This window comes from Chaetodon auriga, chromosome 21 (genome assembly GCF_051107435.1).
Source record: "Chaetodon auriga isolate fChaAug3 chromosome 21, fChaAug3.hap1, whole genome shotgun sequence".
NCBI classification, from domain to species: Eukaryota; Metazoa; Chordata; class Actinopteri; order Chaetodontiformes; family Chaetodontidae; genus Chaetodon; species Chaetodon auriga.
The window spans coordinates 17,637,501-17,650,533 of NC_135094.1; the positions used below are offsets into that span (position 1 = coordinate 17,637,501).

Consider the following 13,033-nt stretch of genomic DNA (forward strand, 5'->3'; position numbering starts at 1 on the left):
AGTTGACCCGGGTTCGATTCCCGGCCATCGCAGAAGGCTTACCTTTTCTTCTAATGCAACGATTGTAGCCCAATGACAATTCCTTGAATGGGATTAGTGCTTGATAGGCATTCCAATTTATACCTCAGTTCATGTCTGATGACTCCCCTCACCATGCTCTAAATAAGGTGAAGATAGCCTCCATCAGAGTACTAAGTATAAGTATAATAATACATTTTATTTGTAGAGTGCTTTTAACAATGCTCAAAGACACTTTACAGGAGAAGGGTCAGATAAAAACAGTAAGACCATACAGGATAATTAAAACACAAACAATAAAAGCAATTTTTATTTTCTGTTTTTGTCTGCTCAGCTGTGAGGATTTGCTTTGGTCTTTGTTTGATATCATCGTGAATCATTGTAAAATGACACTGTGTAGACGAAACAATTAATTGAGTCATTGAAGTCATACAGTCACACAACTCCATTGGAAGAGTTGTACTGCCTGTACAAACACAACGCTGTTTGGAAGAACTGGCTCTCTGTGAAGTTGTTTGTGACATAAAAACCTAGAGCAGGGGTGTCAAACTCAAATACACAGTGGGCTGAGATTAAAAAATTGCTACAAGTCAAGGGCCAGACGGGTTCAACGTTTATTGAAAACTTATTGAAACAACCTTATTGCACATACTGAACCTCAAACTAACAAGGCCTATAGATTATTGCCTATAAAATAACATTAATTATTAAATTATGGTGGCGCATGTGATATACTGGCGGGCCAGCTCTAATACTAATTACATTTTGTCATGCGGGCCAAAGATAATTCATTCACGGGCCAGATGAGTTTGACACATGTGACCTAGAGGGACTATAGTATAGTACTGGTGGAGGAAAAATGTGATTAATGACCATTTTTATTTCATGCTGATGAACTTTCTATTGTAATTACGAAAATTCTAAGCATCTGAAACGATCAAGCATTGATGGAGGAAATGAGAGACAGTAACCTTTAATCACATTTAAAATATTGTTGCTCTTATGCAACCCATCTACTCTTGAAGGTGAACTCATCTGTAAAACACTATCTAATGGTGTTGATTTGACTATAAATTGTTTGGGTCTTTTGTTTTTTAACTTTGTCAGACTTTATCAACAGAAGACTCATTCTTCAGCAAAACAGAATGACGAGATTTTCCTGAATGATCCTTCCTCAATGAGGTGACCAGTGAATAATCAGAATTTACAGAACCATAGGGTGAAAGCTTCATCTCTCCTCTCTCTGGTGTACCTCCTTCTTCCTTTTCTCTGCTCCTCCTTGTTTCACACTCTCCTCCCTCTCCCAGTGTTACAGTGACGTAAACTGCTGAGCTGGCAGCCAACATCTGTGTTTGCACAGTGATGTTGGTATGGTGGTGAGCATAGCTGCCTCAAGCAGTTGACCCGGGTTTGATTCCTGGCCATCTCAGAGTAATTAGGTAGTCTTCAAGCACAAGTACAGTTCATTGTGTAGGAGTTTACACCTCGTGATGGCTCCAATTGCTTCAGTCTAACAAGAGAAGATGGCTGTTTTTTTTTTTTTACAGTGATTAGCTGTTGAAGGCATTTATAGAGCAAAGTGCTAAATACTTTCTTTTTGTAACTGCTCTGTTGTGATGATTTGCTGCTTCTCTTTGTTTCATGTCATTTTGAATTAAATATATTTTGGAAATTTGCCTGACATATAACAAGAAGTGTGGACATTTTGTTTTATGACACTGAATAGACTAAATGATCAGTTGACACAGACACAAGGTTATTTGGGAGAATTTGCATTCAGTCAAGTTGTTTGTGAGGGCCAGAAGGAATTTGAATACCAACAGACACTGCAAAATTGTGAGTAATGTATGTTTCTGTTAAACCCCAGCTGCCTTGACTGAATGAAGTAGAGGTTGGACTGTGTAGAAAACAGTTAATGAAAACAGTTTATACAGTCAGTGGTATTGTTACTGTTACTTACCAGAGAGTGAACAGCAGTTACAGTTTCATTTTCTTCCTGATGTACCTCCCCCTTCCTCTCCTCCACTCCTCCTGCTCTTCTCCCTCCCTCCTCTCCTTGTAGAATTCCTGACATAAACTGCTGACTGTGCAGTGGAATTTCTTCTCTTTTCCACAGCGATGGTGGTATAGTGGTGAGCATAGCTGCCTTCCAAGCAGTTGACCCGGGTTCGATTCCCGGCCATCGCAGAAGGCTTACCTTTTGTTTTCATGCAATGATTCTAAATTGTCAACATTTGTGTAAGATGACAACTTGATTCACACTCCCATTTTACAGCAATTTATACCTCAGTTTATGTGCTTTTGAGTGACTCCCATGACTGCCCTCTTGCTAACATGAAGATGGCTGTCATGGAATCAACAATTATGTTGAAGGTGATCCATTGTCACTTACCAAATAAACTGCAAAATATTTTCGATTTCTATCTGGCTCAGTTAGAGGATCTGCTGCTTCTCTTTGTTTGATATCATCTTGAATTAAATACCTTCTGATTTTCACAGTTGTGTTCCATATGACAAGCAGTGTGGACATTCTATGTAATGACCCTGTGTAGACTAAACGAGCAGTTGATTAACTGAAGTCATACAGTTGCACAGCAAAACTGAAGAGTTTGCCTGTACCAACACAATGCTGTTCAGAAGGATTAGCTTTCCACCAGTGTGAGTAGTAGGACTACACTACAAGTACTCCTGTTGTTAGTATGTTGGTAGTACAAACTTGTATGTAGGTAGGTAGTGGTGAGTATAGCTGCCTTCCAGGCAGCTCACAGTCAATTCTTGGCCATTGCAGATGGATTAGCTATTCGCAGGCAAAGTTTATAGTATAAGTACAATTGCTTGTGTCAGATTAGATGAAATGAATGTAATGAGTGGAGGGTGGTGGTGCTGCTGCTGGAGGGACTTCTTGCCAGGACTTTGGTTGGTCTTTCCACAAAAGAAAATCAAGAGATTTTCTTCAAAAAAAAAAAAAAAAAAGAAAAGAAAAGAAAAAACGTGTTGTAGTAGTTGTCGTGGCCGAGTGGTTAAGGCGATGGACTAGAAATCCATTGGGGTCTCCCCGCGCAGGTTCGAATCCTGCCGACAACGATGGATAGTTTTAACAATGAGTGCTTATCTTCGAGTGGTGGTGTCATGATGATTCCATGTCTCCGAGCAAAGTGTTATACAAAGAACAAATCAAATGCTGCTGTGATTAAATCAATGTGATGAGTTAAAGGTGGAGCTGTTGGTGGGTCTTCCTGCCAGGCCTAATGATGGCTGCCATCACTGTGAAGGAATCCCCCCCTTTTTTATTATAGTGATTATATGTTGAAGGCATTTATAGAGCAAAGTGCTAAATGTTTTCTCTTTCTATCTGTGAGGATTTGCACCACTCCAAGACAGATGATCTCTAAACAATGACTGCAATATTAGCTACCTTTGCCACTGCAAGGATTTCATTGACACTCACCATAAACTATCATCTCAGCATGTCAAATCAAGAAAATCTTCAGTCAAACCTGCACTTTGCTTTTGTGATGCAGAAAATGTAATTCATCAGAACCAAAACTGCAAATTCTTTCTCATTATTCTAAACAGCCTGACATTGTCAGCACAGTTCAATCCTGCATGTGGAGACTCCAAAGGATTTCAAGTCTACGCAATTGATAAGAAATATTCAATGAGAAAGCAGAGTTTCGGTGGTTGTGTTAGCTGTTTTGAAAAACGGGCATACTTTTTCTAACAGGTTGCTAATGAAATGCCTGTGCTGTAAAGACTACCCAACAATACAGGGTAATTACTGGTGGTTAAGCCTCACCCTCGTGGTTTTCAGGTTCCTGGAACTCCATAACCAGGGCTCGAGACTGCGACCAAAATGGTCGCATATGCGACCTTTTTTTCAGAGTTTGCGAGTAAGACTTTCATCTGGTCGCGTTCGTGCGAGCGCATCAGTTTTATGGCTCCGTGTTAGACATTGTGGTTGAAAGTCGTCCCGTTTTTCACTGGTTTAGTCAGCCGCCTGCACCTGCACTCTCTCCTGTTGAGACAGCGCCGTCGCGTGCACATAAGCCGTTGCGTAAACGCGCAGCGCACAGAACTTCAAGACACCAAGACTAGCGTTTCGCTATTCTCAAAAATGAAGGGGTCTGTTGCTGATTTTTTCCAAAAAAAAAAAATTTGTTACGGGGTCGACACAATTTAAGCTGGAAACTGTGAAGTTACACAACGCCAGCATAAATCACAAAACCTGTCGGGACCAATGCATCACCCAAAACACTGAGCCCCTCCCGACTTTTTTTCAGCGGATGGATGAGAGTAATCGCTCAACAGAAGAGAACGAAATGGTCATTAAGTTTAACACTGCCTACAACATAGCGAAAGAGGAACTCCCGTTCACACAATTCAAATCCCAGATCGCACTGATGAAAAAAAAACGGGCTGAATGTGAACCCAACCTATGCCAATGACAAGGCATGTGCCCAGTTCATAGGAAAATCATGTGCTGGTGCGACCAACTGAGAAAGTTGGTCGCACCAGTGCTACCAGTGGAAAAGTTAGTGTAGAGCCCTGATAACTGTATGCCCATGTCCAACAGGCTCAGATGGTAGGTCCTGGGCCTCTAGGAGGGATTACTCTGCCAAATGGACCTGCTGAGGAAGCTGCACCCCTTGAAGTAATGAATCACGGTCGATTCTCTTCTGCCGATCCTGCAGGCTAGAGGGGAAAAAAAATCAGAAGAGCACATTGTTTTTCAGTCAGTATTTTTTTGGAACTTATTTTCTATGAATATATATGTTTTCAGATTTAAGTGAATGTATGAAGCTGTAAAAATTAATTCACCAGGAGGACACTGTGGTGTTGTTTATGGTCACTAGATGCAGGCTGCTGTTGTCCAGTATTTCTTTGCAGTCCTCAATTAGCTGTTTAATATGACAGTAAGTCATGACAATTAAATGAGGTATTGCAAATGCTTCCCCTTTGTTGTCCTTTGGCCTATTTCTGGCTTCCCTTTACTCTTTGTAGAGTCTGAGTGCAACACACTCAGAAATCCTGTTATTATCAGGTCTGTGGGAAGCCTGGCAATGAACCATGAATAATCTGCAAAATGATCTGTTTTTCACAGAAATACAACCTTTATTTGTAAATCACAAATAATTTCATAGATACTGAATTCTTTCAAAGGTACTGTAGTCACACACTGATTGCCTGCTTTACTGAACAACAAATATCCATCACTAAAGCATTGGTTTGGTGCCTATGGTACTTACTTTGAAAACTGGTATAATTACAGCTTCTGTATCAAAGGGCGGGAGGGGAAGAGAAAGAGAAAAGGAGGGGCTCCATACAGTCTCCTATACCAATAGAATAGTTACATTTCAACACAATGAAGTCTTTTCACTCTCTCTTAACTTTTCTTTGAAAGACGTATTTACTTGTTTGCATAGAAACAACAAAATAACAAAAAATGCTCAAATTTTCTTCTCAAGCAACGATTGTAGCACAGTGACAATTCCTTGTGTAAGACGACAACTTGATTCACATACCCATTTTACAGCAATTTACACCTCAGTTTATGTGCTTCCGATGACTTATATGACTGCCTTCTGACTATCGTGACAATGGCTGTCATGGGATCAGCAGTTGTTTTGAAGGTGATTAAATGTTGACGTCAGACGGTGATGAATACAGGTTTACGTATTTGATGATTATGACTCCCTGTGATGAATATTTGTTGTTCAGTAAAGCAGGCAATCAGCGTGTGAAGCCCTTCTGAAATAATTCTGAATCTATGAAATTGCTTGATTTAAAAATACAGGTTGAACTTCATTGAACAGATAATAGGTGTATGCATCCCCCCACCCCCCCCAAATAAAAGCTTTTGCAGTTGTCATAGCTGAGTGGTTAAGGCAATGGACTACAAATCCATTGGTGTCTTCCTGCGCAGGTTTGAATCCTTCTACCAATGACAGACAGCTTTCATCAGTGACAGCCAGATGCAGTCTGCAGAACTTCAATTAGAGGCTCTTGAAGTCAGCGTTTATCAACGATCTTGGAGTGGTGGTGTCGAAGGGGCAGAGTGATGGTAAACAATGAAAAGTGAGTTTGCTTTCATCACTGCATCCAAAGAAGATGATCCACAGTGACTGCAACATAATCCACCACAAGAGTCACGACTCGATCTACACGAATATTCTTAATCTTGAAATGATTACTGTCTGTCAGTGGATGACTGTGCGAAGTGTTCACTGTTCAAAAGCTTCTGACGTTGTCGGCAGGATTCGAACCTGCGCGGGGAGACCCCAATGGATTTCTAGTCCATCGCCTTAACCACTCGGCCAAAAATGGGGCAAAAGGGACTGCTACGGGGGGGGGGGAGAAAAAGGAGAAGGAGGGGAAAGGGGGGAAAGAAAAAAAGAAAAGGAGGAAAAAAGAGAACATAGCTTCAATTCTGTTACACCATCAGATGTTTTATCAAAAAATTAAGGATTTATTGTTCTATAAGAATTTTTAAATAACAACAAGTTGCACACTCTTGCCAGGATTTGCACCTGGAATCTTCCACCCAAAGGATGGACGGACATGTTGCTGTTACACCACAAGAGTTGTGTTTTCTGTTGTTTTAATTATCAAATACTGTACTGTCAAACACTATGTTTATGCATTTTGCCAACTTGGACATTATTGCTTTTTTGTCTATCAAAATAATATATATATCAAAACTCTTACCTGTTAACAAACACGAACAATTGAAATAATTTTGTCTATCAAAGTAATATATATATCAAAACTCTTACCTGTTAACAAACACGAACAATTGAAATAATTTTGTCTATCAAAATAATATATATATCAAAACTCTTACCTGTTAACAAACATGAACAATTGAAATAACTAAAAGTATGTTTACCAACAAATACAGTCATTTATACACATTTTCTACATTTTTACAATGTGCTTTTCCACTCTGCGATGGTCTTTCCAGATGCTGGACAGTACCATTTCCCTCGCAGCTGTGTATGGCCAGTAAGCTTGCTCTTTGTCTTACCACAGGTTTTACAATAATAGTGGTAGCTTTCTTTAACTTGCCGCTTCTTTGGTGGCTCACCTCTCCTCTCTCGCTCCTGATCCTCAAGGGCTGCCTTTTGCAATCTCCATTCCCGGAACCTATTGTGAGAAGTTATTGCTGCTGGGGCTGGCTGGTTAGGAAGCCCGCCCTGAGGTTGAGGTGTTGGACCTGGTGGTGGTTGGTCAAGAAGGCCACCCTGAGAGTGAGACGGTGGCATTGGTGGAGGCTGGTAGAGGCGAGTGAGATGCTTGAGCTGGTGGTGGCAGGTTTGAGGACCAGCCCTGATTTGGAAACTCTGGCGGGGGTGGTGGCTGGTATGGAGACCGGCCCTGATGTTCAGACACTGGAGCTGATGGTGGCAGGTAAGGGGACCAGCCCTGAGAATGAGACTCTGGAGTAGATGGTGGTAGGTAAGAGGTCCAGCCCGGCAAGTGAGACGCTTGAGCTGGTGGCGGCAGGTTTGAGGACCAGCCCTGATTTGGAGACTCTGGCGAGGGTGGTGGCTGGTATGGAGACCGGCCCTGATGTTCAGACACTGGAGCTGATGGTGGCAGGTAAGGGGACCAGCCCTGAGAATGAGACTCTGGTGTTGGTGGCAGCTGGTATGGGGACCAGCCCCGAGAGTGAGATGCTGGCACTGGGTGTTGACCCTGCTCACAATAGGCAAGGTCAGACGAAGCAGGGAGAGCAACCTCCACAGACCTGGCATCATCTCCCTGGTTAGATCTTGCACTAAATATTTCTCCTCCAGTGTCTGTGTGTCCAGTTGAAACCTGTGTTCTGGCACAGCGACGTCGACGAATCACTGCCTCACCCTCACGGTTTTCAGGTTCCTGGAACTCCATTACTGTATGCCCATGCTGAACAGGCTCAGATGGCAGGTCCTGGGCACCCAGGAGGGATTCTTCTGCCAATTGGACCTGCTGAGGAAGCTGCACCCCTTGAAGCAGTGAGTCACGGTCGGTTCTCTTCTGCCGGTCTTGCAGCCTAGACAGGAAAGAAAATCAGAAGAGCACATTGTTTTTCATGTTCACAAGATGCACATTACAACTCAGCCCATGCCATACTGCACACTGTACATACTGCACATTTCACTTAATATTTTGTATTTTATAGACACTGTATACCTCACCTGTTCACTTACTGCACTGCCACTTATGATCTGTTACACATGTCACCTGTTTACATACCATTTTGCACATGTTTTTATGGTTTCATAGAATTACTTGCACTACCTGCACCTACCTCAACTGTTGATACTGTTTATACTTCATGCCACTTGCACAACTTGCATGTATTTATATTTTATTAATATTTTTTATATTATGAGTATTTGCACTTCTGGTTAGATGCTAAGCTGCATTTTGTTGTCTCTGTGTTGCACTCTGATGATGACAATAAAGTTGAATCTAATCTAATCTAATTATTTGTTTGGAATTTATTTCCTATAAATACATAAGTTTTCATATTTAAGTGAATGTATGAAGCTGTAAAAAATAACTCACCAGGAGGACACTGTGGTGTTGTTAATGGTCACTAGTACGAGGTTGCTGTTGTCCAAGATTTCTTTGCAATCCTCAATCAGCTGTTTGATATGACAGTAAGTCATGACAATTGACTGAGGGATTGCAAACGTTTTCCCTCTGTTGTCTTTTGGCCTGTTTCTTGCTTCCCTGAACTCTTTATAGAGTCTGAGTGCAACACACTCACAGATCCTGTTGTGATCAGGTCTGTGGGCAGCCTGGCCATGAACCATGAACAATCTGCGAAAAGACAAGATGACATAATCCACATTATGTGTGTGTACTGTAAACACATGCATATGCATGTACAAACACACCCATACACAGATATTACAAGTATATTATTTGCAAATACCTCTCAGCTGCTTGCTGGCCTGGAGCAGAGCCACTGCGTTTCCGAGAAGCTCTCCACGGCCCTGGCAAGGTCTTCCTCTTGCTCTTCAGAGTGTATTTGGTTGGGGACTTGTCAATGGGATCCAGGCAGGAGTACAGTCTCAGTATCTCCGCTATTTCAGAGTTGGACAGAGCTGTTATCGTGCGGTTGAGGCTGACAAGGTACCCTGCCAAGGCATCGACTGCCTCCCATCCTGGAATTCCTTCAGGATCACACCGACTTTCCTGTCACATGAAATGAAAACAACAACAATAATTCTTATAGCTAATTTAAGTGAAACTGTGAATGAGCGAGCATTTCCAATGGTCATTCATTAGCCACTTTACCGGAGCTGAAGTGATAGGCCCACTCTCCTCAAATGGGGAGCTGACAGGACTCTGAGACGCACCACTTTCAATTGTAGATTCCTGAAGGAATCATTTGTAAACAGTGAGAGGGGTACAATGAGGTTAATAAACTTTGTTGTGACCATGTTACACAAAGGAATTGTTGATTTCAAGAGTCAATCATACACCACTCATCTACCCTCTGCAAATTAGATTTACAGTAAAAATGTTCTGATGGATGATCTCTAAGTGCTATCACATCATTACCTGAAAGGAAGACTGGATGTCAGTAGCCTGAGGTATTGTCACATCAGGACATTCATCCTCCTGAACTTCACTCAGCATCTCTGGCAGGACGGCACCAATTTCACTCTGTGCGCTCAGCAGATCTCCTCTGTTTGACTGTGCCAGCAAATACTCCACTGCAATACGTTCACCTGACATAAGAAGTCACCAGGAAAAAGAAAAAAAATTGAAGTGGAATGAGTGAGTGAACAGAGGTGTAACCATCATGCAACATATGACAGTTTGGCCATTAAAAGAATATTGTCCAGCATCTGTTCTGTATTTGCCCTGAGAATCTTACCGGTAGGTTTCCCCGGGGGAATGAACTCTGGCAGAAGTGCACTTCCCAGGACTCTGTTACTGAGGGCGTTGACACTTGACATCAAACGGACATCATAGATCTTTGTTTGTGACGTGCCACTCATATTCAGAGCTTGCTGAGACCTGTTCATGTTCCATCTGGACACCCCCTCAAGCATGTACATTTGTGTGTGCAGAGCATTACATCTCCACCCTGGCAAGACAAAAGCATTGGTGACAACAACAAAAAAGAATGGTATGACAACTCAATACACAGCATTCATTAAGAAAATGTTTCAAATATTTAGCATTTCAACTTGCCTGGGATGAAACCACACTGGTGTCGATGAAAGCTCTCCAGAGAGGAGGACCCTCTGCCACATCTCAGCACTTCAAGTCTGTGATCTCCCTTTTCCAGTCCTGATCCAGTCTTTGTATACAGCTGTACACCAGGTGGATCTTGGATGCAGGGCAAGTGTTTCTGCTGTACCTGCCACACACGAGACATGCTTTCATGGTTTATGAGAGGTACACCAGTTGTATCAGTGACCTCCCACATGGAGTCCAGCAGTTGCTGGATCAGGGCACGAGTCTCCTCAACCCCTCGGGTTCTCCTGCGGCAGTGCTTGGCCAGTTCACTGGAGGTGATGCTGGATAAAATCTGGCTTTGAGTGGGTACGTGACCATGATGCTTTTTCAAGAGCTCTGCCCTCTTGGCTTGTTGAAGTTGTCCAATATCATCTTTGTCCCATTCAAAGATGCAGCTTGACAGCTTGGAACAGAACGTGCCATAGAGTGGATGGTGCTCAGTGGTGAGGCCATTGGTGAAACGCCTCATGAAGTGGAACACATCCAGTCTCACAGTGGATGTCCATGGGCGAAACCAAGTGAGAACTGGGCTCATCCCTATAAAAAATAAGCAACTGACCATAAATAAAAGCAGTTCTGATTGTTTCCAGTTCGCCCATTCAGAATCAGAAATACTTAATTGATCCCCGAGGGGAAATTGTTGAAACTACATTAGTATCCTGCAGAAACTGTTTATCAAATGTTGCAAATTCATAAGAAACATCACAACACAAACTGAAGGCAACACACCTGTCTCACTGCAGCAGTCTCTGTCCACATAAATGGCTTCTGGCTCTGGCTCACCAGCATCCCTGTACCTCTGGACAATGCCTTGACAGAGGTCATCAAGGCCAGCCCCCTCACCAGTGGTCAGGACAGAGTTGAGAACTTGGCCAAATTCGTTCCCAACATTGGTCATCCATGTGGCTGTGTTCTCAATGCCACCTGCAAGTTTTTTTGTGATCTACAGACAAAATTAACACACACATCTCAAAATTTATTAGGCATATTACTGAACAGGAATGAAATCAAATTTGCATAGGCTTACATTTACCTTCTTAGTGGAGTCAAGCTTCAAAATTCTGCCAAATGTTGAAGTAATGACACCTTTCAGCTCGTCCAGGTGACTGAGAATTTCATTGGCATGAACAGTCTCAAACCACTGGGCCAGGGGCAGGGGACAGAAGGGTGGTGGCCGTTCATAAACAGCTCCAGATTGGGTGAGGACACACGACTTTTTGTGGACCTCACAATCAGTGAGGTAGTCAATTGTCCGCCTTGCCCACTCCTCACTGTGTATCTCCTCCAAGGCTTGGTGTAAATAACTGGAGCTGTTCCCCACTGTTCTCGGGCGCAACATTGCCACACATCTTCGGTCCAGTGCCAGGTGTGTTGTGAGAACAGCTGGAAACTTGTTGCGGTGAGAGGGATCCAGCTGCTTTAAAATTTCAATGCTCCAAGGGCAGACAGGAATCATGCATTTACTGCATCTGGGATAGTCTCCACCAACTAAATAATATTTGGAGTCAATGTCAATGACCTCTCTAATTTTTGTATAAATGCCAGAGTGGTGCATCTTCATTTTGCACTGGGTGCATTTCAGAGGGATGCCCCACATCCGCATCGGAGCCCACAGAAACATCCGCTGCCGGAAATAATTGAGTGGATCAGGAGGTGAGGTGGATTTGGTGGGGCTTGGTGGATGAAACCAGTTCTGAGACAGGTTCTGTCTCAGCTGTCCTGTACTCTCATAAAGTACTTGAGCAATCCACTCCTGGTCAGCCCGCTTGAGGACTTTTGTGAACTGCTTTGGGAGAAAACTCACCCAGTTCACCTCAGGAGGCCGCAGAGTGAGTGGCTGTTGCTGCTGCTGTGGTGTCGGTGACATCTTTTGTGCTGTGGGAGGGACAGGGACATCTGGTGGGTCACTGGTTTCCTGTGGTGCCGGTGCTGTCTTTTGGGCTGTGGGAGGGACAGGGACATCTGGTGGGTCACTGGTTTCCTGTGGTGCCGGTGCTGTCTTTTGGGCTGCCACAGTGGGAGGAGCAGGAACATCCGAGACCTCTGCTGGACAGCTCAAAAGATGAACCCTTTCTATGTGTTGCAGCAATCCAACAGCCCCCCAGGCCTTTGCTCCGCACTGCTCACACTGTTCTTGGACATGGTAGTCTGACAGGTGCTGTGTGTAATCTTTACTCACTACCTCCCGACTACACAGCGAGCACGTGATAGACTCTCCCTCGCTCGTCCTGCGCAGAGGTGTGGCTTTCTGACCTACACCTGCACTGGCCTTTTGACCTGTAGATCCTCCAGGTGCTGCACTTGTCCTGGCCTGTTCACTTGTAGCTGTACTTGCCTTTGGGGCACTCAGCTGACCTGCACTGCCTGCTTCTGTCCCTGCCTTCTCTCCTGACTGGGGAGAACAAAACTGGGTTTACCTTTACAGTAACATTTCCCTTAAGCCTGGCAATACCCTGCATCCACATAACTATGTACTCACACAGTTAAACACTGAAAAGAAATTAAGCACAGCTGATCAGAAACCATTCTCCAGTATAGTGCATCACATCACAGATTCCATGTCATTGCTTACCTCATGATATCCGCACTTGCAGGGGATCCTGCTCCCAAATATGTCATATTTGCGGACAGCTTGACCGTGTGGGGGGGTCAGAGGACAAGCAGAAATCCGCTCTATTATTGCCCTCCATCTCCTGGACCCTGGCCTCTGGCCTGTGGAAAATTTGTGCTTACCCTGAGCATACAGGGACATCACACCTGCCCAGTAAGCATC

General features: G+C 43.5%; 1 protein-coding gene and 4 non-coding genes across 5 annotated transcripts in view; 3 read left to right on the forward strand and 2 right to left on the reverse strand.

Annotated features, from left to right (window-relative positions):
* The window catches only part of trnag-ucc (transfer RNA glycine (anticodon UCC)), a 72-nt gene extending 40 nt beyond the window's left edge, over nucleotides 1–32 (forward strand). The window contains exon 1 of the tRNA in view: nucleotides 1–32. This exon is cut by the window's left edge and continues 40 nt beyond it. This is a non-coding gene — a tRNA (tRNA-Gly).
* A 2,101-nt stretch (nucleotides 33–2,133) lies between these two features.
* Nucleotides 2,134–2,205, forward strand: trnag-ucc (transfer RNA glycine (anticodon UCC)). Its single transcript has one exon. It is a non-coding gene; the product is annotated as a tRNA-Gly (tRNA).
* An 815-nt stretch (nucleotides 2,206–3,020) lies between these two features.
* Nucleotides 3,021–3,102, forward strand: trnas-aga (transfer RNA serine (anticodon AGA)). The gene has a single exon. It is a non-coding gene; the product is annotated as a tRNA-Ser (tRNA).
* A 3,158-nt stretch (nucleotides 3,103–6,260) lies between these two features.
* On the reverse strand, nucleotides 6,261–6,345 carry trnas-aga (transfer RNA serine (anticodon AGA)). The gene has a single exon. It is a non-coding gene; the product is annotated as a tRNA-Ser (tRNA).
* Nucleotides 6,346–7,245: 900 nt separating this feature from the next.
* Nucleotides 7,246–10,043, reverse strand: LOC143314537 (uncharacterized). Its single transcript, XM_076721600.1, has 6 exons — nucleotides 9,893–10,043; nucleotides 9,574–9,743; nucleotides 9,307–9,387; nucleotides 8,942–9,204; nucleotides 8,569–8,826; nucleotides 7,246–8,050 (listed from the first exon to the last, which is right to left on the reverse strand). The coding sequence occupies exons 1-6, from the start codon at nucleotides 10,041–10,043 to the stop codon at nucleotides 7,246–7,248; spliced, it is 1,728 nt and encodes a 575-aa protein (XP_076577715.1).
* Nucleotides 10,044–13,033: the final 2,990 nt, after the last annotated feature.